Consider the following 26,366-nt stretch of genomic DNA (forward strand, 5'->3'; position numbering starts at 1 on the left):
CCCTGAAAGGCCATAGTGAAGCCCAGCTTTCTTCCCTTCCCAGAGACTTACCCCAAACATGGAAGGGACCCTGATGACAGCTCTTAGCTGTAAAAACCAATGATTTTACCTTGGGTCTGGAGGATTAAATGACCCATGTACCCTAATCTTTTAAGGCTCACACTGATCCCTCACCTCTTAATGAATTCATTCAAAGTGAACCGATTTGGGGGCACTTGGGTGGCTCAGTTGGTCGAACATCATCTGACTCTTGATTTTGGCTCAGGTCATAATCCCAGGGTTGTGGGGCTGAGCCCAGTGTTGGGCTCCGTGCTGAGCATGGACCCTGCTTAAGACTCTCTCTCCTACTCTCCACCATGCCCCGTCCCCCCCCTCCCATGCCCAACCTACCTCCCTGATAGCCAGCGAGCTTCTGATTCCTGAAATTAGCTCCTCCTTGCTTCAAAAGTCCTGCCCCTGCCTGGAGAATAGCCTCAGGACATTTCTGAGAGGGTTACCTAAACTCTCTGATGGCTGGCCGCATGGCAAGGGCGCCATCTTTTTTTTTTTTTTTTTCCTGTTTATTTATTTATTTTGAGAGAGAGGGAGAGAGAAAGGGAGAGACAGAATCCCAAGAAGGCTCCTCGCTGTCAGCACAGAGCCTGATGTGGGGATTGATCCCATGAACAATGAGATCATGACCTGAGCTAAAATCAAGAAGGATACTTAACCGACTGAGCCACCCAAGTGCCCCATGGCAAGGCCTTCTTATCTGTGCAGACCCAAGGCTGACCCAGCAGGCCTCCAGGCCCTGCTTCCCTCAGCTACTGCTACCTCCAGTTATCTCCAGATGACTCTACAAACACAAATGCGTGATCCTGAAAGATAAGAACACAAACCATGCAGAGCCTTTCCATAACCATTCAGGAGTGGAAGCACATCCACTAGAAGGTCCCTAGGTGGAACAAAGGTAGGCTCCCAACCTAGTATAAGACACCAAGAGGCAAACACCTTCATCTTAGTCTATAATCTCAACCCACTGAGCACACACTTGGGACCCTACGACCACCCACTGTAGCAGGGAGGCCAGCCCTGCCTCAAGGGCAAGAATGCGCTCTCTCCCAGAGGCAGAAAGGCTTTCTCTTGGGGCTCGGCCACAGTGCCTATCTCCAGTAAATGTTGTAAGCCAGGAGATCAGGGAGTGAGGATCAGGAAACCAAGGGCTAAAATCACTTCAACAAGTAAAGAATTCCTTTTGGAAAAAACTGCAAATAATACCTTCCTTTCCTTTCTCTCTACCCCAAACAAACAAAATAACCTGGGTCATCTACCCGCCTGTCTGAGCACAAGCAGACTGCCGTGGGGAGACTGAGGACTCTGTCTGACTACAGTGTCACACAGAGCAAGATCACAGGAGGCTCCACAGAACAACCAGTGAAGGGAAATGCTGAATGTCAAACCAGCTTAGCTGATGAGGAACTGACCTTTGGGGAAGAAAGTGTTGGTGCCAGTGATTACGCCTGGCTTAACACTTCCCTCAGCCACATGGCCTGCAAGTTTAACCCCTGGCTCTTGTCCTCACTGGGGGCTGTGGCGGCCAAAAACGTTTAATGAATCCAGCAAAGTGATAAACTATGTTTGTGTTAATACCTTTGATTCCAGCCCCCTCACTGGAGTGTTGGTATTTTAAGTGTCTTTTTGATCTACTACAAGTCCCTAGTAAGAGCCATCCAATAAACACACTGGGTTTAAGTCAGAAATGTTAAGACAGGCCCGGGACTCTGATCCTTCTGGCTGGTGGAATGCACGGCTAGAAACATATCCCATGCAACCTGAGAAAAAGGTGAGGCAGGCCAGGTAGATCAGAGAAGTGCCCTTGAGGCCATAGTTCACCTTAACTACAATCAGCCAACATCTGGCCCCAGCTCATGCCTAGTTATCAGCTCAAACATTTTCCAAAACAGCCTAGGTTTCCTGGGGGAGATGGCCGTGCCTATAGTTTGTTTACACATGACAAGCTCCAGCTTGTTGAGAGGGCCATATTATTTCTGCACCGGGGGAGTGCGTCTGGACTCTGATACACCTTCCCCTAGGATCTTCCAAGTCCCCCAGATCCTGGGCTGGGCCAGGCAGAAACTCCCAAAAGGGCCTAGCCTGACCCTGCACCCACCAGTCCAACCACAGTCTGGGCTTTCAAAACTGGTCTGGCAGGCTGCCAGACATGGGGTGGGGGCAGTGACTGACAGGCTGGTTATTGGAAAGCTCCCATCATTAGCCTAGGAATTTTGTTTGGTTACCATGGTGACCCTCACTACAAGTGCACTGACTAAAGCACAAGGAATCTGTTACCTAAAACCAGTGCCCATGGAGCCCCAGCTTCAGGAACCATGCTTATCAGTGGTCTGTTCCCCTTGACCCCATATTCCTGCCCCTCCCCAGCAGAGCCTCCCAGCTGCCTCCCCTGGCCTGGATGAGGAGGAAGGACTAGCACAGGCAGCCTCCAGCTCACACAGGACAGAGACCGCTCACATTCCACCGCCTGGCTGGCTTGGAACCCAGGTCCAAATAGGGAGTTTGCTGCCCCCCTGAGGCCCCCTGCAGGCTGGCCAGGGACGGCCCGACCAGCACATGTGTCCAGGGCTTAGTCAGAAGCCCTCAGGATTTCAGGAAGCTGCTCAGGGTGTCTGGTTGCCCCCGTGCCAGGTTCACACTGTCCCCGCTGGGCCATCAGTCTCTGCCTCATCACGTTTCTGCCTTTTAAACCCGAGCTCCATTAACTAAAGGTCATCCCACAGCACAGAAATCAAGATCCTCTTTGCTTTTGCTTCCTAATCCCTGAATTTAGGGGGATTTTCAGAAGTTCAGCTCCATGAGGGCTGGGTTTTTCTCCAGGAGTCTTAAGACTGCCTGTAGGAAGGGTAGCATCCGTTGCAGCTAAGGAACTTCGACACCTTCCCACAGGGCTTCCTGCCTCGGCCTGCGCCTCCCGGCCCTCCTGCTAACGGTTCCCTCCTCCAGCTCCAGGCCCATCACACACCCTACCCTCAGCTGCCACATTGCTGTCTTACACTGTTGCTGCGCTACCTTCCAGAATGCCCCACACTGCTGCCCTTGAGCATGCTTCTAAACCAACTGTGAGACCTTCTCTTGCCCGAGTCTCACAACAGACCTTGGAGGCAGAGGGAGGCAGGACAGATGTCTCTGGCAGATGAGGAAGCTGCTGGAAGTGGCACAGGTTAAGAGCATGACCCAGTGAGGGCAGGAACCTAACTGTGGCCCTCACGTGGGGACAAGCTCACATGGAAAGGGTTCCATCCCACCCACTGGCATGTCCCCTGTGCCATACCTCCTCTATACTTGACATGTGCCTGCCAGCCTCTTCCTTCATGAAGACAGCCTCTGGGAGCCAATGCACAGGCAGGTTCTACAGAAAAGAGCCTCTGAGAGGCCTCAGCCACTTAGGAGCACACTGTGGGGAGCTCTTGGTGGCATACACACCTCACTGGGGGCACTGAGGTCAGGGTGAAGGGGGTTTGATCTTTTTGTTTGACTGCAATGATATTTACTGGACCGGCTGTTGAATTCTCCACCATGGCAACAGCTGGAGCCACACACAGCTTGTTCCCAGCACAGGGAGCAGCTGGGGGACCAGGATGCAGTTTTAACTGAAAGAGCAATGACATTTGTCAGTGATCCCTGGCCGGTAATGGACTCAATGACATTTCCTGCTAATCCATGGGTTTTTGTGCTCTGTGGTTTCATCTGTGGGGAATAGTATTGCCTTATTTGCAAAAAGCCACGGTCATGCTCTATGGCCACCCCAGAGAGCTACATGGTAGGTGGATTTTCCACACCCACTCCCAACTTCTTATATATGTATTTTTTTTTAAAGGTTGATTTTTTTTTTTTTTAATTTTAAATAACAGAAATGCACTGTCTCACAGTTCGGAAGGCCAGACGTGGCCTGTAGATATTTTTTAGTTTTGCAGCCTTTTAGGGCTGGCTCTGATCAAGACAGAGATCCTCATGGCCATGGAGGTGAGGGGCTCATGGTGGCTTAGAGATAAAGAATCTGCCACTGCTTCTCTATCCCCACTGTTCCCAGTGGGCATGCTTTGCACAGTGAGGCATCACAGAGAATGGGATGCTCTGGTCCCCAGGCCTCTCTGCAGTGACACAAAACGGAAGAACCCTAGGGATGGGACTCAAACACTTCCCCTTCTTGGGCTTGGACTTCAAAGATGTCTCCCTGCTGCCAGCCCCATGGCCCAAGCTCCCAAGGCCCCAGCAGTGACCCCGTGGAGTCTAGTCTGGATGGGACAGCTGTGTTCTCATGCAGAGGCTGTCCCTTCAGAAGGCTCCTGCCTGAAGAAACAGGGGCACAATTGACACAAAGGGGCACAATTATCCTACAAGTTGACCAAGAGCCCAGTCTGCACTGGGGAAGAGCTTGCCATCTTTTTTGCGTTTAGGGTCCCTTGGAGAATCTGCTGAAAGTCATCTCCCTGGATACACACACACAGGCACAAATGTTATGGTTTGGTTCTAGGCATTCCTGGAGGCCCCAAAGCCCACCCACACCTCCTAAGGAGGAGTCACCAACCTCAGCAAGGACCACCTCCCCCACCACCCATGAAGGTCCTTGCAGTGAGTGAAGCGTTTCCAGGTGAAGGAGTGTGCACCTGAGGGGGCGGGGAGGGGCGGAAAGCATGCTTGAGGGGAAGGGCACACACACTGCCCACACAGTAGGGAAAGGCTGCCGAGAAGGGGGCTTCCTCACCAGGCCAAGGAGCCCAGGAGGCAGGAGGCACCTCCCCTGTGGTGGGTCAGGATGCTGAGGCAGAACCAGAGGGCTCACCCCCCCAACACAGTGTGAAGTGCCATTAGCCTCCCCACTTCAGGCCAGGGGATGAGATTCTGGCAGCAGAAAGAATTCAGCCCAGAAGTTAGGAGGAGACACTGCGGTGAGACGTCAGGCGCTGGAGTGGGTTGAGGGGAGAGCTCCCTGCAGGGACTGGGGGTCCAAGGAAGGGCCAGATGCATGGCATGACAGTCCCCTGCCCTGCTTCCATCAGGACAGCTCTGCTCCCCTCTGTTCCCACACAGTCTCAACTGGCATGTAAGATTTCACTTGGGAAAAGGAGTTGCTGATAAAACCATGTGTGACACCAGGCCTCACCTCTCTTTCTGTGACACCTGTTCTGACCTGGGGGCAGGGTGAGGAGCCCCTCCCCACTCTAGGATTCGAAGCTTTGCTTGGGGAAGGTTTCTTTTTCCATCAAAGCCTGACAACAGAGTACACACACACACACACACACACACACACACACACACACACAGCTGGTAGCAGACCCTGCCTGACAGTTGTGAGGACAGAGCTAGGAAAACAGCGAGGTAACTGGTACCGGGAGATAAGGAACATTGGTCCTCTTTGTATTTCCACTGAAAGTGAAAAATGAACTTCTACACAGTAGGTCTTGCTGTATTGTGCATGGGATTAATGAGACAAGGTAACTCATTCTTGTCTGCACACACTATTTCATCTGTGTTGTAATATTCCCTCAGTGACCTACCTTTTCAAGTGAACTGATCTGGGGGCTTGCTCTTCAGTGGGGCACACTGGGGAGCTTACATTAAGGGCACTCTGCTGTTCCCAAAGCACCTTTCTTGAGCCCTGGCGAGGACAAAGCCATCCCGCAGAGTCCACAGGCAAAGCTCCCCGCGGCATCCTCGGAAGGAGGCCAAAGGCACAGGAAAGCCGGCCCTGCCCCCTGATGGGCTAGGGATGGACAGAGGTGGACACCCAGGCTCCCCACACAAAGGGAACCTCCTTGGGCTGGGACAATAGCAGCTTCCCTCTGTCACCTAACATGGCTATGGCACCCACCAATTTCCCCCTAATTCTTCATGAACCTGTTTTCACTGCCAATGGAGTCATCCCTCAAGGTAGCCAGGACCATGCTTCTTTTCTGCTGTCTGAAGCAGGACTGCCCTTCGCTGGTTTTACATAGCCCTCCTTCAGACCTGAAGGTGGAATGTGATGGGAATGGGGGCACTCAGGGACCCCTCATCCCCAGTTCACAGGATTCAGATAAACAAGGTCTATTATATCCAGTGTCACGTGTCTGGGCGGAGGAGGGCAGAAATCAAAAGACGACTGGCCTCCTCCTCATTCCCTCCTGCGGGCCATGCACCTCCTGCCTCAGCTGGTCCAGCATGGCTCTTGTTCCCCAGTGTCCTAGTTGGGTGGCAGCAGGTCCTCTCTGTATAGGTGGGGGCAGGAAAGTCTAGTCCTGCCCCACCCACCATGGCCTGGGCCAAATGCAGCATGAACCCTGCTCCAAAGAGAGGGGCATCTGGGCAATGTGGCAAATAGGGGGTGCGGAGTAGCCAGGGATGGAGGGAGAGGCCGGGACTGCTCTGGATGGAGAGAACCCCTTTCCTCCAATGCCAGTGGCCTGCTTAGAGGCAGGGGGATGGCTCACTTGGCCTCCACCAGCCAAGCCAATGTTAGAATCCATCCTTGGCTGGCTGTGCCAGGGTTATGATTAAGTTACACAGGTCAGTGTCCCCATAAGGCTCAAATGCAGAGCCCGGGGCAGGCGGGCGGGGGGTAAGCAGCTTGAGCACGTGCATTCGAGCACAGTCTCCTCTGTGGTCCCCAGAGCTCGCATGGAGCCTGCAGCTGCCATAGAGAGCTTACCACTCCCCACCTGACACTTCCTGGCACAGAATGCCAGAGCCATTCTCTGACCCCACACGTCTTCCATGCCCCACCTTGACCCTCCAGTCAGGAGTGTGCATGCAGTAGGCACTTAATCAGTATGTGCTGGCTGGCTATGTGGCAGGGTGAGGTGTGCATGGGCACCTGTGTCTATGGCAGGTGGCCCCAGCCCTGTAGTGTCCATAGGGAACTCACTTGAAGTTCTCTGGATACTCTGTGATGGCCATGTTGATAACATCCAGGGCATGCTGGTAGTGTTTCTGGGCAGAGAAGAGGAGTGCCAGCAGGTGGAGGGCGTTGGCATCATCCCTGCACATTTTCAGGGCCTCCTGCAGCTGCTCCATGGCACTGGAGATCTGCCAGAGAAAACTGCCAGTTTAGTGACCTTCTCCAAGGCCCAACCTCCCCCAGGACTTTGGTGCCAGCACCTGCCAACAAGGGCATAGCGGACTCAAGTGAGCTCCTGGGCCCTGGGTGGGGAGGGCTCATGCTCTGATGAGAAAACACACCCTAATGACATGGCAAGAGGGGTCTGCTGTCCCAAGTCAGGCCTGGGAAGTCACTGCTGCTCAGGCCTAAAGGGGAGCAGGTTTATGGTGTGGCACAAAGGGTTTTGGCAGATGCCAGGGCTGTAAGAAAGCTACCCAGGTCATGAGCTACAGACCGAGAGATGGCCTCTTCTCCGCACGGTTTATGTGGTGATGGAGGCTGACAGACAAATGCCTCTTCCCACTCAGAGGGTCACAGTGGCAAGAGCTTAGGCTCTGGGGTGAGGTGGGGGCATGGGTCCCAGCTCTGCCACTTCCTAGCTGGACCCTTTGGGTAGCCTCTCTGAGCTGCAATTCTTAGCCATCAAAGTGAGGATAATGTTCACGCCCATTACAGTGGCTGAGAGGGTGAGACGACGTAAGAAAATGTCTGCACCGTCCTGGACGTGAGTGAAAATGTGCCTTTCCCTCTTCAAGCCCCCAAAGCCCAGGCAGTGACCAAGCAGGTAAGCCTCTTCCTTCTCATCATGAGGGATGTGTTCTCTCACACCCTCGGGACTGGCAGCTGCATCGGCTCTTGCAACCCTACCCATGTCAGGGCCCTATCCCCCCAGGAAGCTCGGGATTCTTTTCTAGAAAGTCTTGCTCCTTACCAAACCTCAGACGTGGGCCTCCCAGGCTCCCTGAGGGGCCTATGGTCCCGGGTATACCTGGCCCCAGCCAGGGGTCCACCCAGCCTCTCACCTGCTGTGAGCACTAGTGCCAGGCCCAGACTCCTCCCACGGGAGCCCCCTTTTGTGGAAAGTTCAAGGGAAGTGAAGGAAGCTAAGTGGTCACTGGTTCAGCTTGCCTGTGTCTCCGTAAGGCTACTGCTCCCTGGCGATTCTCCAGAGCACCCCATTATCCTGGGCTGAGTATCTAAATCCACAGCTGTCACTGCTCAGGCAGCCACACGTGCTCCGAGCAAGATGGGCTGGAGGGCTCCAGAGACCCAGGCAGGCCAGATTCCATTCCCTGAGGCTCCCAAGGTCTGGAGTCCCCAAGGAAAATGGGTGCCAGGCTCCAATGGCCTAGCCCTGCCATCTCTCTGGGAGGACAGACACCATTCACCAGAGGTGGCTGAATAATTAAAGATATTAAAAAGATATCACCAAAGGTTTATCATGAACTTGACTGGTGTTTATACAGAAGGCTAAAATACAGTGGTCTCAGGTATTTCTGACCGTGTTCCTTGCAAAACCAGAGCAGGGTGATGTTCCTTGGGGAGAGCGGCAGAGAGGTACCAAGTGCCTCACCCAAGACCTGGAAGTCTGGAACCATGGGGCACAGGGGGGAAAAGGGCTGGGACAGGTGGCGGCAGCCTGGAGGTGGAGGCAGGAGAGTGAGTTGAGGAGGGTGGTGGGCAGGTGCAAGAGGAGGGGAGAGAAGCAGCCAAAGGGAGAGGGAAGGAGATCAGGGCCACCGGGGAGAAAAAGGCTGAGACAGGAGACCGGGAGAGATGAGTGACGAATCCAGTTAGGGTACACACAGGCGCTGGGACAAGGGTATGGGATGGGGGTCCCAGTGATGGGAGTAAGGGTGCAGTGAGGTGAAAAGCCAGGCTGCTGCAGGGTTTGAGAGGAAGGTCAAGCAGATGGCAGCATGAAGCACCCAGGTGACCCCAGAGCCAGGAGAATCAGCTCGCGGGACCACCTGAACACAACACCAGAGGCTAAGAGGTGACAGAGACCAGGAGGCCAACTGCAGGCTGGCGGATAAGGCTTTAAATGAGTCAGGGCACAGGATGCTTAGAGCCACATGGCATGTCTAATGGGGGCAGAATGGGCTCTGGAGCAGAAACCTGGCTTCAGTGCTGGCTGAGCTGAAGCTCGGCAGGGTCCCAGTTCCTGTAGTATAAAACAGGGCCAAGGGCACCCTCCTCATCAGATGGAGGGCTCACCCAGCTCAGTGGGGGGCACAGCAGCACCCAGGATTGCCAGGGCCGCCATCACCTGACCACCAGAGGATGGAGGCTCTGTTGGCTTCTCTCCAACAGTCTAGAGGCCAGCCCAGTTCCCTTGGTGCAGATACAGAGAGCTGTGCTGTGGGCGTCAAGGCTGTCTGCAGTCCCCGAACGGTCCAGAGATCAGCTCACTGGGTCAAGGCCAAGAGGTCCTGCTTTGGAGGCCAGGGGTGTGCACCGAGCCCCAGCCTATGTGAGGCATGCACATGAAAAGCAGAGGTTCCCAAGGGCCTGGGAGAACGGGGAGCTCTGGCCCTTTTATGAAAGGTGACCCACTGGATGGATGACTGCCTGGCCTTACTCCCTGGACGGACCAGTGTCCTCACAGCACCAACAGCTCAGCTGCTCAGCTTGGGAAAGAAGGTGGGTTGGGCAGTGGTGGTAGCTCCAGTGGGGCCAAGGTGGCCAGGGGATAGGAGGCCCCTACCAGGTCCTAGAGGCTGAGCCTAATGGTACTATCCACAAGGCCAGGGACAAGCTCTGGGGTCCACAGAAACAGCTCTGTGTGTCAGTCACTCTGCTTTCCTAGATCTGTGGAGAAAACCCAGTGGAGGTGAGGACATAAATACTTCCTGTGGTCACTCATCAACTTCTCAGGAGACCGAACTGTTCAAGGGAGTGTGAGGACAGAGAATAATCCCTTCCTGTGTGCCCATGGGCTCTACCACATTTTCTGACTCAATCCTTACAGGTCCCTCTGAGGTGGCGTATGAAGATGCTCAGATAACAGATAAAAAAACAGAGACTGAGAGAGGTCAAGTCACTTGAAAAGGGTCACGTGGCTAGTAACAGCAGTGGTGCCAGGAGCAGACCCGCAGCCCTCAGGGACCTGGGACTCAGGAGATATGACAACCCACCTGGCGGACGAGGGCCAGCTGCAGGGAGACATAGAGGATGACCTGGGGGTCACTGGGCGCCAGCTGCTGGGCTCTGTGTAGGGAAAGGGAGCGACAGGTCAGTCAGCGAGGATTGAGCACCCAGTGTGCGACGTGCGCCTCCAGTGTGCCAGCCCTGTGTTGGGTGCCGCAGGGCAAAATGTCAAGGATTCTCAGAGGGTGCCTGGTAGGGGAAGATGGTGTTGGCAGCCTGTCAGCAGCAGGCTCCAAGAGGGCTGGCTCTGCTGAGGTGGGGGGCCATCCGGGGAGGGGAGGACTGGGGGATGGGCACTGCCTCTCACTCTGGGCAACTGTTAGCCTGGCTGAGCCCTGCGGTGGCCTTGTACAGAGCCCGAAGCCTGACCTCTCCATCACAGGATAGAAGGGAACACTCCTGTGCGTGGCGGGCCTGGGAATGGCCTCTGTGGGAGAGAAGCCTTGGGAATGAAGAGCTAGCCCAGGTAGCTCAGCGGGGGTTGGCGGGGATGAGACTCTTCTGCCTCGCTGGGTTCAGGAACAACCTGCCCCAGAGAGGGGCTGGATGTGCTACATGTTCCCACAAAGATGGCACAGGAGTCTAGGGCAGGCCCCAAACCAGCAGTTTCCACATCAGTCGTCAGAAGGAGTAAGACACACAGGGCCGGGAGGACGGAGCCCTGCAACAGGCCAGAGGAGCCCAGAAGGATGCTTGGGAGGGACCCAAGGCTGGGATGGAGTCAGGGACTTAGCAAGGAGGAGGCCCAGGGAGGGCCACCACAGGGGAGGGGCTTCTCTGGCATCCCCTACCCTCCTTCCCTCCAGGACCCCACCTTGGCTGCCAGGATATCTCTGAGCAAGGGGGTGGGGGGGCAGGTTGCGGTGATTCTCACAGCCCTCTGGTTGAAGACTGGGCTGGGAGGAGGCAAACACCAATCTGTGTCCCTGCTACTAATACAAGGTGCGGCTCTAGTTATCTCACATAATTATCACAACAACAATGGGCTATCACTCCCATTCTAGAGGCCTAAGCTCCCAAGGGCAGGGGCCAAGCCTGGGGGCACTCTACCTGCCCACGGAGCTGTGAGAGCCTGGGTGTCCTGGTCAATAAAATGGGGATGGAAACCATTCAGTTTACACCAGAGGGCTCACTGGCATAAAGCATGTGGATGTGCCACCTCGGGCCTCTGAGGTGGCGGGGCCCTCCTCACCTCTCCAGTGTCTGCAGTGCTTTCCGGTGCAATTCATCTTGCTTGGATTTCAGAGTCGCTGCAGGAGACAAGACGGAGACAGAGCCATGAGCGGCTGCTGAAGGGGTGCCGACCCAGCCCCGCCCCATCCAATCCACTCAGGCTCTGCAGGGAGGCCCCACCAGGGCCCTATCTGGCCAGTGCTTGCACACTCCGGTGGTTCCAGACTGATGCCACCCACCGCCCTCGTTACCAGCGGTAGGTGTGAGATGTCCACTTGGCCCCAGCTTCCCGGCGTGTTTCTTGCCCACACCAGGGCCTTCCACGGCCACCTGAGCCTTAAGAGACAGGTTACCACCACATGCCTCCTCGGGCTTCCTTATCTACAGGCTTCTTCTTTTTTGACCACTTTAACACTTTTTTTTTTTTTTTGCAAAATTTTTTTACATTTATTTATTTTTGAGAGACAGAGTGAGACAAAGTGAGAGTGGGGGAGGGGCAGAGAGAGAGGGAGACACAGGATTGGAAGCAGGCTCCAGGCTCTGAGCTCGAACCCACAGACCGTGAGATCATGACCTGAGCCGAAGTTGGACGCTCAACTGACTGAGCCACCCAGGCGCCCTACCACTTTAACACATTTTAAGTGTTACATTTTAAGGGCAGGTGTTTGAAGCCTTAGCTGCAGACTGAACTACCTGGGAAGCTTTAAAATGATTGTCATCCAGGCCCCAGCCCAGCCCTGGTCAGATTACTCTTCCAGGTTTGGTCTGCATGGGGCCCCATAACTCCCCTTCCTGCAACGACACAGAAATAGGTGGCTGCCTCATCGATGGGGGGTGGGGGGGACACACAGCTGAGCTGGCAGGGTTGGGGATAGAATGCCAGATTTGGGGTGGCTGGAGTGGAATCCATCCGCCAAGCACAAGTATTTATTAAGCACCAACTGTGTACCCAGCAGTATGCCACGTGTCAAGGGGGGGTTAAAAGACCCTAGAAGGTCACAGCAGTGCTGAGGGCAAGAGCAAAACAGAAGAAAGACACCATGGGGTTTGGGCAGGCAGTACGGTACAGACTACAAGCATTACAGGAGTTCTAGAGGCAGGTATGAGCTCCTCTGCCCAGGAGCTGGGGCCTGGGAGAGTGGGGAGAACTGGGTCCATGAAGAGGGCATGTGTAAGAGTGCATGTGTAAAAGACTGGAAACTGGATTGAGGGGTGTGTGTGTGTGTGTGTGTGTGTGTGTGTGTGTGTGTCTGCACTCAATGGGGATGTGTTGGGGGTAGGCACTGGTGGGACAAGACGCCTGAGAGGCTGCTGGGAAGTCTGAGCCCCCCAAGCGGACGCCCCTAGGCTGTGACACTCACCGTCAGTGGCCTGCAGGCTGTAGGTGAGACCCAGTGCCAGGTAGCCCTTGGAGAGGAACTCCCCGGCTTCCTCCCTCAGGTCGATCACCATCGTGGCAAAGTGCTCTGCCTCCTCCAGCTGCAAAGAGGACAGGCAAAGGTCAGTGGGAGGGCTTTCCTGGCCTCAGTCACCAGCCTGGGACACTCAGAACTACAATCCCTCATGTGTGGGCAGCACAACCAGAGGCCACGTGGCTTGTCTGAGACCACACAACCACAGAGTGGAAGAATCAAGGCTGTTTCCTCCATCAGCGACTCCCTGGAACTCCTCCCTGCAACCCAAGGACCTGTGATCAGTGTCAGAGGAGAAAGCTTCCCTCATTCCAGACATTCTAGCTCCCCCAAAAGGACTCTGCCTAGAGCATGGACCCAGGACCAGGCCAGCTGGTGAAAGCTCCTTTCATCATCTGGCCTCTGTAGGAGCCTCTGTCTGTCTCTGCCCTGTGTGGCAGAGAGAGGGAAGCCAGGCTGGTGGGGGTGGGGGGCAGGCAGGGCTCGGGGACTGGGCCCTGGGGACACCGCCCGCCCTGCAGAGTGGGCAGGCTGCCACTCTGGCTCTGTCTGTGAGCTGGCTCCCTGACACAGGGAGCTCAAACTTTTCAGGGGAAAAAGGCCTGAGGCTGTTTTTGTCCCGGGAGCAGGAAGAACTGTTCCGGTTGGAAAGGAACCAACTGGCGCAGGTCACGTGCACACACACCATCACATGTGTCACGTGACATGAAGAGGGGCTCCCACGCGGGTCAGGCTAGTCAGGGAGACGGGGGACAGCTGGGGGATGGTCTCAGCCGTGCCCACTCATGGCCCACAGGCCTTGAAGAGGCCCCCTCCCTCCTCCTCAGCCCAGGAATGGCATCTGCCCACATGCCTGGCATGGCAGTGTACTGGTCTTAGTGTTCCTGACAACAAAGATGGGAGCCGCTCCACAGCTAGGGGGCTGAAGGGACCATACCCCAAGTCCCGCTGCCATCCAGATGTCAAGGCCCCCTGTGTGGGGCATCTCGCCCCCAGCAGAGGTCCATAAAGTCAGACAACCAGGGAGCAAGATTCAAACCCAAGTTGGCTTCTGACACTCGTGCCAGTGCTGCTTCTACCCTGTTCTTGTCCCTGCCACCCCACCCTGGCAGGAGAGGGTCAGCTCTGTGCATCTTGTGGCCTGACCACTGGCCACAGCCGGGGCGACGGTGGACCCTCCTTCCCTGGAACGTGGAGTTGAGATCCCGAGACAGAGGCCACCAGCAGAGGGGAGATCGGTTGGGGAGTCTGCCCTTTGTGCACAGTCGGGGTACATTCTGTGCAGGCAAAGGGCTGAAGGAGCAGAGAACCCACTGTGAAGGGAGGGAAACAACAGAACCCAAACACAAGGAAGTAGAACATGTGAGCTGACAGCCCAGACAGAGATGGCAGGTGGGGGACTGTATCCCTGTGTGGCCTGCCCACCATCCCTGACCAGGGCAGTGCTCCAGCCCCCTCATGCTGGTGCTCTAGCTGCTGGCCTGGACAGCAGGCCACCTCCAGGTTGGTGGGCTGGTCACTGAGAGGAGTAGGGGGTCCAGGGACCTGAGCTCTGACACCATCAGGCCCTAGGATTCACAGTTGGGGGAAGGCCGTAGCTCAGGAAACTCCTCAGCTGCCTGCTGCCCATCTCAGCTGGCCAGGGGGGCCAAGCCTGTAGCAGCTAAGATCTGTTTCCTTGCACCACCTGGTCCAGCAGGACCTGAGGCAGGGGGGTGGGGGTGGGGATGGGCTTGGGGGCCTGAAGTCAGAGCCAGGTTGAGAGAAAAGCCCTGGAAGATGAGCTCCCAGACACAGACTCTGATACTCACCTGGCACCTGACAGCTGTGGGGCCTGGAGCAAATCACTTAATTTCTATGAGGACCCAAAGGTCCTCTTCTGCAAAATGGGGAGTTGGACCCCACCTCCAACTGCTCCTCCCCACAAACCTCCACCAAGGCTTCTACAGCAGCAGGCTCTGTGATGGGCCCAGCCGAGGAACCCAGTGATAAGGGGGCAGGATGCCTGGGTGAGTTCACAAGGAAACCCCGCAAGCGAACAGGGTGGCTCTTAATTAAGGCTCCCTGTGTAATGCTGGCATGGGGCTACTGGAGCTCCAACAGAAGGACAATCATGTGGCTGTGGTTGTCCAAGGAGGACTCATGGCGGGGGACATGGGGGTCAGGAGGGACCAAGAAAAGGGTTAAGTGAGTAAACTCCACCTTTCCTCCTTCCTAACATCCCATTGCTGACACGGCTCATCGCGTACAGTCTTTAGGCATCATTATGCCCCATCCAAACAGGAGCAAGCTTGTTTATAAACCACCAATTACCAGTTACAGAAAGAATCTAGAAACCGATTACATCCATGTGTATACACTCTTCCCATGACCATGTCCTTCTACTCAGCAAATGCCGGCTTCTATCTCCTCCTTCCCAGGTAGGGAAGGTGCTGAGAACAAGGCTCAACAATTACTGGCAAACAGGGAGAAGTTACTCTCCAGTTCACACACATCACATTCTGGATTAGAAGAGCTCGCCACACTTTAGTTTTAAAAAGTGAAAACAGGGGCACCCGGGTGGCTCAGTCAGTTAAGTGTCCAACTTCTACTCAGGTCACAGTTCGAGGTCATGGGTCATGGGTTCGAGCCACACATCAGGCTCTGCGCTGACAGTGTGGATCCTGCTTGGGATTCTCTCTCTCTCTCCCCCATTCCCTCTCTCTTTCCACTCCTCTCCCACTTGCACGCTCTCTCTCAAAGTAAATAAATAAACTAAAAACTAAAAACTAAAAACATGCATCCTTAACTTGTCCAACTTGTGGTCCACTCTGACCCCCAGGTCAGAAGCCTTCCTCAGTCAGTACTTGCCAGCCTTGTTTGTCCATGTTGTTTAAGCACAGTGTCACCATTTGTCTCAAATCAAACTCACAAAGCTTGAATATACCATTTTCCCTAGATGCCCAACACTATTTTGGTTCCTACCACCTATTACAAAGCAGCCTTTTTGCATGAGGAGTCACTGCAGTGATGATGAAGGGGAAAAAATATCAATTGTTTTAAATATGTCAATGTACAACATGCTAACATACAGTATTAATATAGATGGGAGCTCTAACTGGTCAGCGAAAGGAAAAAATGCTGTCACAGCAAACAAAACAAAACAAAAACAAAACAAACCCAAGATTTATATGTATTTTAAATATATTTTAAAAACAAGAAATATGTATATAAATATATAATATGTATATTATATATTTACATAAGTGTACATATATATATACATAAGTATATACACACACACATACACACTACACACACACATAAACAAATATGTACACACACAATGCACCATTCCCCTTCATCTAAGACATGAGTGGCAATCCTAAAGCCCTTGAGAAAGTGGCTTTGTCATGTTTGTTCTGAAATACTAAGTGCCCAGCCAAGTCCATAATCAGTTCCACACTCATGAATAAGCTCTCCACACGGATAGCAGGGCAGCCTTGAAAGCTGAGAACACAAGTCCTGGGACCAGACTTCTCGCACTCAAATCCTGGTTTGGTTACTTACTAACTGTGTGACCTTGGGTAAGTCACCTCACTTTGCTGTGCCTCAGTTCCCTCTTCTGTAAAATGGTGTGACAAGTGTTTGTCTGTGAGGCAGTTGCTGGGAGGACTGAATGAGATAAGACACAGTGAATGCTCGGAGCAGTGCTTGAATAAATGTAAACTATTATTATTAGCTAGTGAATTTCTATCTATAATTAGTTGAATCTTCCAGAATTCTCTTAGGCATCAGCCTGACAGATGTGGCAAGTGCCATCTGAGTAAAGTCCTCATGCCCCCTTGTACATGACCTCTCTGACAAATCAGTAAGTGGCATCAAAGACTGTCCTGGAATCCAAAGGGGGTACTACTGCCTGCCTTTTATCTCCTGCCTCAGAAAAGGAGACAATACAGAAGGACCAGCTGGGTCTCCGCAGCCCTGTGCAGTCTACTGTGCCAGCTGGTCAAACCCTCTGACCCTCTATCCACAGTCCAGGACACAAAGACCTACACCCACTAACCTACCCTTTGTAACAATACTCACCCCTGCTGTGGGTAACACACTCAGAATGATATTTTCCATCCTATTCTCTGATAGTCTATTTCAGTTTTTTCTTAAGAAAGAGTTCTATTTCACAACCCACGAACGGGTCTCAGCTTCCGATGGGAAAGCCACAGCTCTAATCCAGGGGCTGACTGAGCTGCCCATCTATAGCCACCCCCATCAGCTTTCTCCCTGGGACTCCCTCACTTGGCCTTTTCAGTCTCCAGACACTTCCTACAGTGGCCTCAAAAGTTGGCAGCTGGTGGCTCTGCAGTTGGGGCTGCTGTTTCTGCAAGATTAGCTCAGATTACAGTGCTGGGCCCTCCTTGCTCAACCACACCCTTCCAGGGTGACAGGTTTTTAAAGTTCTTTTCAGTCGTTCTCCTTCCAGTGATACACTACTTTTTTAATATCTCCTTTACCTATGGCAGTCCTGTAACTTCGCCATGAACCCCACAGAGCCCCCTCCACGCCCCTGCCATTCCAGAGAGGTTTAGTGCAACCTGGTGCATCATAGCACCACTGCCACCTGATGGAACAGGTGTCTCACAGCTGAAGGTTCTGGGGCACAGGGAGCTTAGGGGACCTGTTTGAGGCCACCTTGCTAGTGACAGAATGGAGTTTCTAACCCAGGTCTCCTGAGCCTACATCTGGATCTTTCTGAGCTACTTGATTCACAGCTGCCCTCTGTGGGTCTTCACTCTCTTCCTCTCTGACCCTTTGGAAAAAGGAGGCAATGAAGGTTCTAACGTGTGGACCCTTTGCTTCGGCTTTCCGGAAGTAAGGGAAGTGTTCCCATGACTTCACAAGTTCCTAATGGCTCTCTGGTCTTCCTGACTTGGTCCCTGCACAGACAGGCTTCTGGCTTACACACTTTGCTCTTGCTTGGCTGCCTTCTGCTTCAAGGGCTGCCTCATTCATCTCGCATGGGGCCAAAGAGGTTGTACCCCTGGCATTTCATTCTCTTCCTCTTCCTGGGAACCAGAGAAAGTTCCTTTCTGAACCTCTCCAGTTTCTCCTCAGTCCCTTCCCATGGGACTCTGGGCCTGTTGTCAACTGCTCCACTGAAAATGCACTTTTCCCTTCCCAGGAGGAACAGGACGAAACTTCTGTATTTCCACAGGCTAGCGGCAGGATTGCTGGCACTCTGTCTTCCCTGCCTCTTAAACACTCATCTTCCTGGCTCTGGCCACCCCTGAATCTGAAAAATGGAGGTAAAAACACAAAAGCATGTGCTTTCTGAGAACCTGCTGTTTTGAAGGGTCTGTCACAGGGATAGCTGCCATTCATCAGGTACTTGCAACGTGGTAGGCAGCAACACTGCTCAGCTCTGGTGTTCACAGCCACCTGTAAAGGGTGGATGTGACAGTTTCCATGGTACAGATGAGGCATGGAGAGGGCAAATTACACCCCTAAAGTCACACAGCTACTGAGCGGGCAGGGATTTGCACACGATCCTCTCTGTCTCCAAAGCCTGCACTATTTGCACGGCCTCATACCGCCCCCTCGGGAAGAGGCCCAGAGACAGCATACAGACCTTTCAAAAGAGGAGCATGGTCTGCTTTTCCATTTTATAACGCCCTTCTTGGGCGAAACACAGCACACATGCACACCCCCAGCTCCTGTCCTCCCAGGGAAGTTTCACCTTTTTAAATTAAATACATTTTAAGTAATTATGTTTGGAGAGAGACTAAAAAACATTTACATCTCTTTTCTTCTTGCCCCAACACTGGCTGGGGACCTTAGCAAGACATCGGCCATGGCAAGGCAGGAGGCTACCACACGCAGCAGCAGTTACTGGGTCAGAGCCTGGGATGCCCCCCCACCCGCCACCTAGAGGAGCCTTAGGCTAAGCCTCGGGGCCAGTACTCTCCCACCTGACCCCATACCTGACCCAGGAGCAATCACCTTGCATCAAACCCCACGTCAGCCAGCATGTGGCCATGCAGGTCCCTCTGCCTGGTGCCCTCCTTCCCCCACCACTACCCGAGGACAACCTGGCTCTCAGACCCAGACCTAGCCTAGGGTGTCCCATGCTGGCTCTGGGCATGAGGACAGGACGTGGGGACAGCAGGTGCTCCACCTCTGGGCACATGGCCACCGAGGCCGGTTTAACCCAGCACAACTCGTTTTTCAAATGTCCCAGTTTCAGCCTCCTTTCCTGCAACCTGGGCCAAGTTGTCCACCCCTAGATTTCTGTCCCCAGCTCACGGGGCTTGGCTGGGCAAAGGCTGGGGCTGCTGGGGGCTGTTGTGAGCCAGAAGAGCTGCAAAGGCAAGAGACAGAGGTGGCATCAGATGCCTTTCACAAACTGTGCTCCATCCCAAGTACTAGCACCCCTCTGCCCACCGAGGTCAGACCTGTTCTTCCTGTTTGTGGCCCTGCAAATAGAAAGTGCTGGGCCACCCCTCTCCCGGCCTCCTTGGAGAACAGGCTGCCCTTAGCTACCCACGGTCTGCTCTCTGCCCATGCCAAATCGGGAACCTGAGAACCACTGAACCAGAGGCAGACTTTCCACACTCATCCCTCCCAGCCAGCTGGGGCGGGAGTCATTCTATAAGATATTAGCGGACACCTAACCACATTCAGGGTTCTTTGCTGGGGACAGAGATGCGGGGTGCAGTGTGGTAAGGAAAGAAGCTCCCCGACTATTGGGAAGAGAAGTACCACACAAGGCAGAATTGGTTGCCCAGTGATTGGGCTCATCGGCAAGTAGGATCTATCCAATAAGCACCAGACATTAACTCTGACCTGGGGTTTAAGAAGGAAGAGAGACAGTTTCTGCCCTCAAGAAACACTGGTGATTACAATGTAATGTGCTAGGTGTCCAAGGCAGGTATAAATGGGACTTTAGGGAGGTGCAAGGGTTCCAGGTTAGGGACGGCCACCAGGAGGCCTGGCCCTCCAGCATGTCCTGGCTCTAGTCTGGACCCAACTGAAACCCCATCTCAAACCAGCCCCCAAAGCCGTGCATGCTTCTCAGCTGAGGTTAAACAGCTCACCCTCCTCTCCGATTCTGATGACAAGTCTGCATGTTTAAGTTTCCTTTTGGGCTTTTCTATTTATGTTGTCATTGATGACTTTGCTCCTAACTCATCTGATTTCAATTTGGACTGATTTGATCCTAATTTTATTACCATGTAATCTGAATGCATGTAATGACTGTAATTATGCTGCTGAGGGAAACAGCTCCTCCACGGTGGGAAGACCTAAATTTAGGCTTCCTGGCAAGGGACTGCTGGCTGGGTGGACACCCACAGCCACCTCAGAGCTGGCGGCCTATGAGAGGACAGAGGCCCTCCCCTGCCCCAGCTCAGTGAGGCGGGTATTTGGGGCTTTGTCCCAGGGATGGGCTTGAGGCCCCTCTCAAGAGCCTCAGAAACATGCAGGAGTGTGAGCGAGGGGTCGGTGAGCCCCCCTTCTCTGCACCCCCCGGCTCACACCATAGCCCTCTGTTGCGGTGCTGAGTCTGGGTGTCTCCTCTCTGCCGACACCCACAAACCAACCATGTCTCCACAGCTCCCCACTTCTAAGATGCAAGACACCAATAGTCCCCCTGCCAGGATTTGGGGAGCAAGGAGTTTCCCTGCTAATCATAGCGTGGGGAAAGCAAGCAGTGATGGAAGAACCCACCAGTAGCCTGACCCTCCACAGTCCAAGGCCACCTCCTCTGTGAATCTCCTTGACCCATCTAGCCTTCTACATACTTTATGTCATTTATGCCACATATGAGGAGCAGACTGTAATTATTTCCATTTTACGAATGAGGAAACTGAGGCACAGCAAGGTTAGTACTTTACTCAAGACCACCCAGGGGATGGGCAACAGAACTTTTACCCACATCATCACAGAGCCTCTTCCAATGCCTGGAGCCTGTTATAGGTCCTTCTGCCAGATTTCTCCCTCACTAAAACCACCCTCTAAAGCCTGGGGCCGGCTGGAAGCCATGCTTCCCCTTCCCCCCACCATTCACAGCGAGTGGGACCATGCAGGGTCATGTAGGCACTACAGCTACAGGAATCTGAGACTCCGGAGACAGAGGGGAAGGTGCTGTTTCTTCCCTGCTCCTCATGCTTGGGGGTCAACCCTCTCTGTGGCAGACAGGACAAGGCCCACCGGGGCTCTGAGGTGGGGACGCAGGGGAGGGTCGGGGCCAGTTTCTAGTCCCCGGAGGGACTTGGCGGGAAGGATTAGAACACGAGTCTCCCTTTCCAGGGCTGGATACCTAAGGAAGTGGGGTGGGGGGGGGGGGGCGGCAGCAGGAGCCGGACAGGCCGCTAATTCTGAAGCATCTGCTGTATACCCCTGGAGCCTGGCCCCTGCTGCCCTGAACAAACTGGGCACCCAACCATGGTGAGGGTGGGCTTGGGGGGTTGGGACAACAGGCAGGGGAGGACTGTGTATGGCAGCAGCTTCCTTTGGGGAGCTGCTGGGCCTGGAGGGCAGATGGAGGAACTGGGGCTATCTTGCCTGCAGAGAGAAGTGGGCTCCTGCCAACCTGAAGGAGCAGATGTACTTGTTCTAAGACAGCCCCTGACATCAGGAGGCTGATGTGGGCTTAAGGAAGGAGAGACCCTTAGGAAGTGAGCTCCTAGTGAGAGGAGACACCATGCAGAGGCCCTGCCTCAGGACCCCATAGACTTAGAGCAGCCACCACAGGAGCCTGGGTTGGGGTGGGAGGGGGGCGGGGGGTGCTACAGGCCCAGCGCCTATCACCTGCTTCCGTGAGGGCCTCAGGGCCTGCCTGCAGTAAAGCCTGTCCTCTGGGGAGAGGGCTCACCGGACAGTTCCACAGCCCCAGCAGAGCCCCAGGCAGGCAGCTGAGCACAGGGCAGGGACCTGTAGGCTGAAGCCCAGAGGAACGAGGGGCTGACAGAGGAGGCTACCCTCTAGTCCTGCCCACACAGAACTGCACCCTGCAGTAATGTGCAGCCTCTATGCAAACGATGGTTGGCCCAGGTGCTCCAAGTCCTGTCCACTACTGCCCTGCTGGGCAGGTGGCAGGCCCTCTACTTTTGATTCTACATTCGGCTCTCTGGAGACCACAGCTCAAGGCTGAACCACAAAGCTGACACAGTCCTGAGTTGGGGGACCTGCTGCTGCAGATGGAGGCTGCTTTTCTCAGATTTCCCCTTCCAGGCCTATCTGCCTCACAGCTTCCCTCGCGCCCCCACCCCTTATACACGCAGCAGGATTGCATGCCTCCATCCCATGCTCACCACCACCCTCCCGCAGGAGCTGCCGGAATCTGGACCCTACCCCCACGGCTCACTCACCCAATGCAGGGACCCGATGCAGACCTTGGCGGCCATCAGGGGCACAGTGGGGTCCGAGGGCCGAAGCTTCATGCACTCCCGCAGCAGAGACACGGCGTAGGCTGACTGCAGAAGAAAGGGCAGGTGACACCATTACTGACAGCCCTGGGCCTCAACAGACTGGGTGCCTCATGCCTACGGCGGGGGGGAGCTCCCAAACCGCCAGTCCTTGCTCTGTACCCCTTTCCTCCCAAGAGCCAGGAAGAGGGCCCAGTGAGAGGAACACAGGTCATGATGGTGGACAAATCCCTTCTGGGCCTCAGGTTCCTCATCTGGAGAATGGAGGCTGTGACCTTTGCCCAGAGGTGATGTGCCAACAGCTAAGGTAACACCAGTTGGAAGCTCTTCGGAAGGAACTCAAATATGAACCATGGAAATTTTAGAGGCCAAAAGGGGCTCTCTCAAACTTCTGAGTTCAATAGCCTTGGTTTACAGGGGACGGGATGACACCAAAGCCCTGCAGGAGCTGGAGGCAGGGCTGTGGTGGGGAGATGAGACGAGGCATAAATGCTGGCAGAGGAGGAGGAGAGAAGTCTAGCTGGCAGAGCCAAAGAAAACCTCCAGCCAGGAATCCGAGGCCCCACAAGGCTCCAGGGACTCGGCCACAGAGATGGGGCCAGAATGGACCTGTTGACAATGGCCATATGTGGAGGGATGGCCAGGAGGAGAGACCATCCGCAGCCAGGCAGCAATACGACCAATCACAATAATGAGAAGAACACCAGCTAACACTTACTTAGATCTTACTATGTACCAGGCACTGTTATAAATCAGGGCCAAATGTGGCCCTCTGTCTGCTCTTGGAAATAAAGTTTTATTGGAACTCAGCCACACCCATTCATGTATGTATTGCCTACAGCTGTTTTTATGACAGAGTGGAGTAGTTCCCACAGAGACTACTTGGCCTGCAAAGTCAAAAATATTTACTATTTGACCCTGTATAGAAGGTCTGCTGTCCTCTGTGCTAAGTGCTTTATAAATATTAAGTCATTCATTTTTCACAACTCTTCTATGAGGTAGTATGCTATGTCCCTATTTATAGGTGAGGAAACTGAAATGCAGAGAAGTTAAGTAGCTTGTTCAAAGCCACAGTACCCATAAGTGACTGAGCTGGGGTTTGAACAGTCTGGCTCTAAGCTTGTAACCACTGCCCTATTCTGCTCTGTGGTGACTACCTTGGCAGAAGAAGCCTCTGTCTCCCTGCCGCACGCGCGTGCGCGTGCGCGCGCACACACACACACACACACACACACACACACACACACACACACACAGAGTCAGGGCTTCTGACTGAGTCCAACACTTTTCCAAGAAACTCAGCAGTGACAGCACCCCAAGTGTGCACACTCCCATGGTTGTGTGACCCCCAGGTAGGCAGGCAGGCAGGCAGGCAGGCAGGGGCATGCGTGTGTAACTACAATTCCCACATGCTAAGCCCTGCTGCGAGTCAAGCTTCCTCACCATTAATTAGCTTTCACCCTCCCCAGCAACTCCGAAGGTTATCACTGAGGAAGTGGGACTCTGTTAGGCTTACTTGTCCCCAGCTCAGTGTGAGAGACTGGCAGAAACAGACATGGAACTCAATATCTGTGTCCACCCTAGACCCCCAGCCTCTCTCTAGCTACCCCTCCTTTCTCAGCCCAGACATGACAGACTGAGGCTCTGGGCTCAGGCTTATTAGGCCAGTTCCAGGTGTCCTAGTCAAGGGCCAGTTCCCGGCCCAGTACTGGGCTGGGGTTGTGGGGTCACTGCAGGAAGGCGGAAGAGGTCATGACTCTTGCCTATCAGGTGCCTGCACAAAGGTCAGGGACAGAAGACAAAAGCTACCATTCCCCACTGCTCTCTTGAGAACCACAGGACACACGAGGGTATGAGACCAAGCACAGGAGGGTGTCAGCAGACAACCTGTTCTGGCAGGCTGGGAGACTGGCCTAGGCTGCAGGATGGGAGGTGTCGTGAAGGGCCTGAAGGGGCTGCCAGGAGATGCACAGCTCCTGTGAATGCAACTCCCAGCACCCCCCGCCACGGCCCCCTGTCCACACAGCACAGCAAGCCTCGGGTTCTCCTTGGCCTCATTCCCTGGCTGCTGGCCTCTGCAGGGTTGAAGTGTTCGCTGACCTTGAAATAAAGGTTCTATAACCCTGACTGTCCATGTTCACCACACACAGACCACAAAATGCTGCTATTTAAGGAGCCATCTGAGGACTCCACAGTCACGGTTGGCAGCTTTTTTTTTCTTTTTCTTTTTTTTTTTGTCATGCTGGTTACCTAGCAACGCAGCCAATGTGACTGCTGAGGAGACCAAGAGAAGGAGCGACCTAAATCATGTCATGGACCTCATCGTTTCTTCCTGCAGGTTGAGGTGTCAGATGTGTTTATATTGGCCTGGCCTCACCTTCGGCACAAGTGCAGGTACAAGAACCTTGATTCCTACCTTAGGCTTTGGCAGAGGCCAGCTCTGGCCAATGTCGAGGGCTGCCTGGGCCAACCAGGCAGACTGAGCTGGTGTGCAGGTTCCTGAGGGGAGTGCAGAGTGCATTTCCAGAACAATCTCCTGCTACACCAAATGCAGGGATGGGTATAACCCACTGTCTCCAGACTGTGGGGTCTCATGTGCGAGGAACTCCCGCACCTATAAGCACCCCAACTCCCTGCCTATAAGCCCATTCTCATGCCCACCTTGCTGGTCTGTGAAGGAACCAGGCCCGACCACCAACTCCCTGGATCCTGGGACGTGCCAGACTGCGTGTGGACCTCTCTGATCTCTGAGCCTGGCTCTTCTCAGTAAGGAGGTTCGAGATCCTGTACCTCCCAGACTAACATGACACCTTCTCCTGAGACTGGGGGGCTTCCTGGAGTACCACCAGATATTAAAGCTAACTTCTGAGTGTGGTACATTCTTCTGAGAGGGGTCCCCAGCTTTCCTTGGCATCTCAAAGGGGGTTCATGATTCACAGAAGGGTGAGGACCACTGCCCTGGCCCTGGGCCTCTCCTCCTGGTTCATGCTCACTATTATAAGACTAGAGGCTCTTTGTTTCCCAGAGTCGGGAAGAAGCTGTCACATGCCCCTGTGAGCTGTCTGCCCAGGCTCTGTGTAAGCTCCAGCCCTCCCTCAGGCCTCACTCTGTCTGTGGCTTGAACTCCCCCTGAGCCTTGACAGGACCCTGCTGAGCACAGAGCCAGGGGACATCATGTCTGTGCATTTAGGAGGCTCTGGGAGGTCAACTTGATGGGGGAGGGGAAGAAGTCTGGGAAGACAAACTTGATAGTGGGGGGCGGGGTGGTGCAGGGGTGGGAGACTCCCCAGGTGATTCTCACCATACTCCCCTGGCCCATTCCCACCTGTCAGGCTGCAGCCCCTGCTCTTCTTCCTCTTCCCTGCCTGACCCGGCCAGCATGGCTTCCATTTGTGGGGGAGATGCTGGCAAGCCCAGGAGGGCCCGCCTCAGAGACGAGCTGCAGGGCTAGAAATGGCAGGTGGCACAGATGGGCGGGGGAGGGGGCAGGAATTCCCTCAGCCCCACAAAAGGGCTCTGGGTGTTTACAGCTCTTGGCACGATTTGCAAGCTCCTGCCACCTTATTTCCTGCATTCATAACGTCCTCGGCTCTAACACCCTCAGCACCCAGCTCCGGAAAGGTTTTCCTTTCATGTTACTGCTGAAAATAGAGGCTTATGTAAGTGTAATTCTCATCAGAGGAGAAAGCAGGGGGTGCTGGAACAGGGCTCAGTGGGTAGAGTGCAAAGGTGGCCCTGGTGACCTGGGATAAGGGCAGTCTCCCTGCCCCCGCCCCAGCCACATCCTCTGACGCAGTCCTCCCTCTGAACTCCCAAACTCCCATGTGGGAGCTGCTGTTCTGCTCCACCCTCAACCTCTCCCTCCCAGGCAGGTCCTTCCATGGGAAGGTCCTTTCCTGACACCACACTCGATGGGCAGGAAGAGAGCTACGGCCCAAATGGAACAGGGGCGCCTGGGTGGCGCAGTCGGTTAAGCGTCCGACTTCAGCCAGGTCACGATCTCGCGGTCCGTGAGTTCGAGCCCCGCGTCAGGCTCTGGGCTGATGGCTCGGAGCCTGGAGCCTGTTTCCGATTCTGTGTCTCCCTCTCTCTCTGCCCCTCCCCCGTTCATGCTCTGTCTCTCTCTGTCCCAAAAAATGAATAAAAAACGTTGAAAAAAAAAAAATTAAAAAAAAAAAAAAATGGAACAACATGCTCCTTGCCCAGAAGCCTTGTTCCAGGCCTGTTTCACACAGTGGTACTCAAGTCACACAGGGAAATGCTCCGATGCCACATGTGTGCACATGTACTAGGAGAAAAGCATCCACAGACTCACAC

General features: G+C 54.3%; 1 protein-coding gene across 2 annotated transcripts in view; it reads right to left on the minus strand.

Annotated features, from left to right (window-relative positions):
* TTC7A (tetratricopeptide repeat domain 7A) overlaps window positions 1-26,366 on the minus strand; it is a 119,312-nt gene that overhangs the window by 36,232 nt on the left and 56,714 nt on the right. For both annotated transcript variants that reach the window (XM_058684188.1, XM_058684189.1), the window contains 5 exons: window positions 21,993-22,097; window positions 12,598-12,715; window positions 11,256-11,313; window positions 10,051-10,123; window positions 6,899-7,059 (listed from right to left, as the gene is read on the minus strand). In XM_058684188.1, the coding sequence (XP_058540171.1) occupies window positions 6,899-7,059; window positions 10,051-10,123; window positions 11,256-11,313; window positions 12,598-12,715; window positions 21,993-22,097 (515 nt within the window). The remainder of the gene's footprint in view (window positions 1-6,898; window positions 7,060-10,050; window positions 10,124-11,255; window positions 11,314-12,597; window positions 12,716-21,992; window positions 22,098-26,366) is intronic.

The sequence above is a fragment of the Neofelis nebulosa genome, chromosome 9 (assembly GCF_028018385.1).
Source record: "Neofelis nebulosa isolate mNeoNeb1 chromosome 9, mNeoNeb1.pri, whole genome shotgun sequence".
NCBI classification, from domain to species: domain Eukaryota; kingdom Metazoa; phylum Chordata; class Mammalia; order Carnivora; family Felidae; genus Neofelis; species Neofelis nebulosa.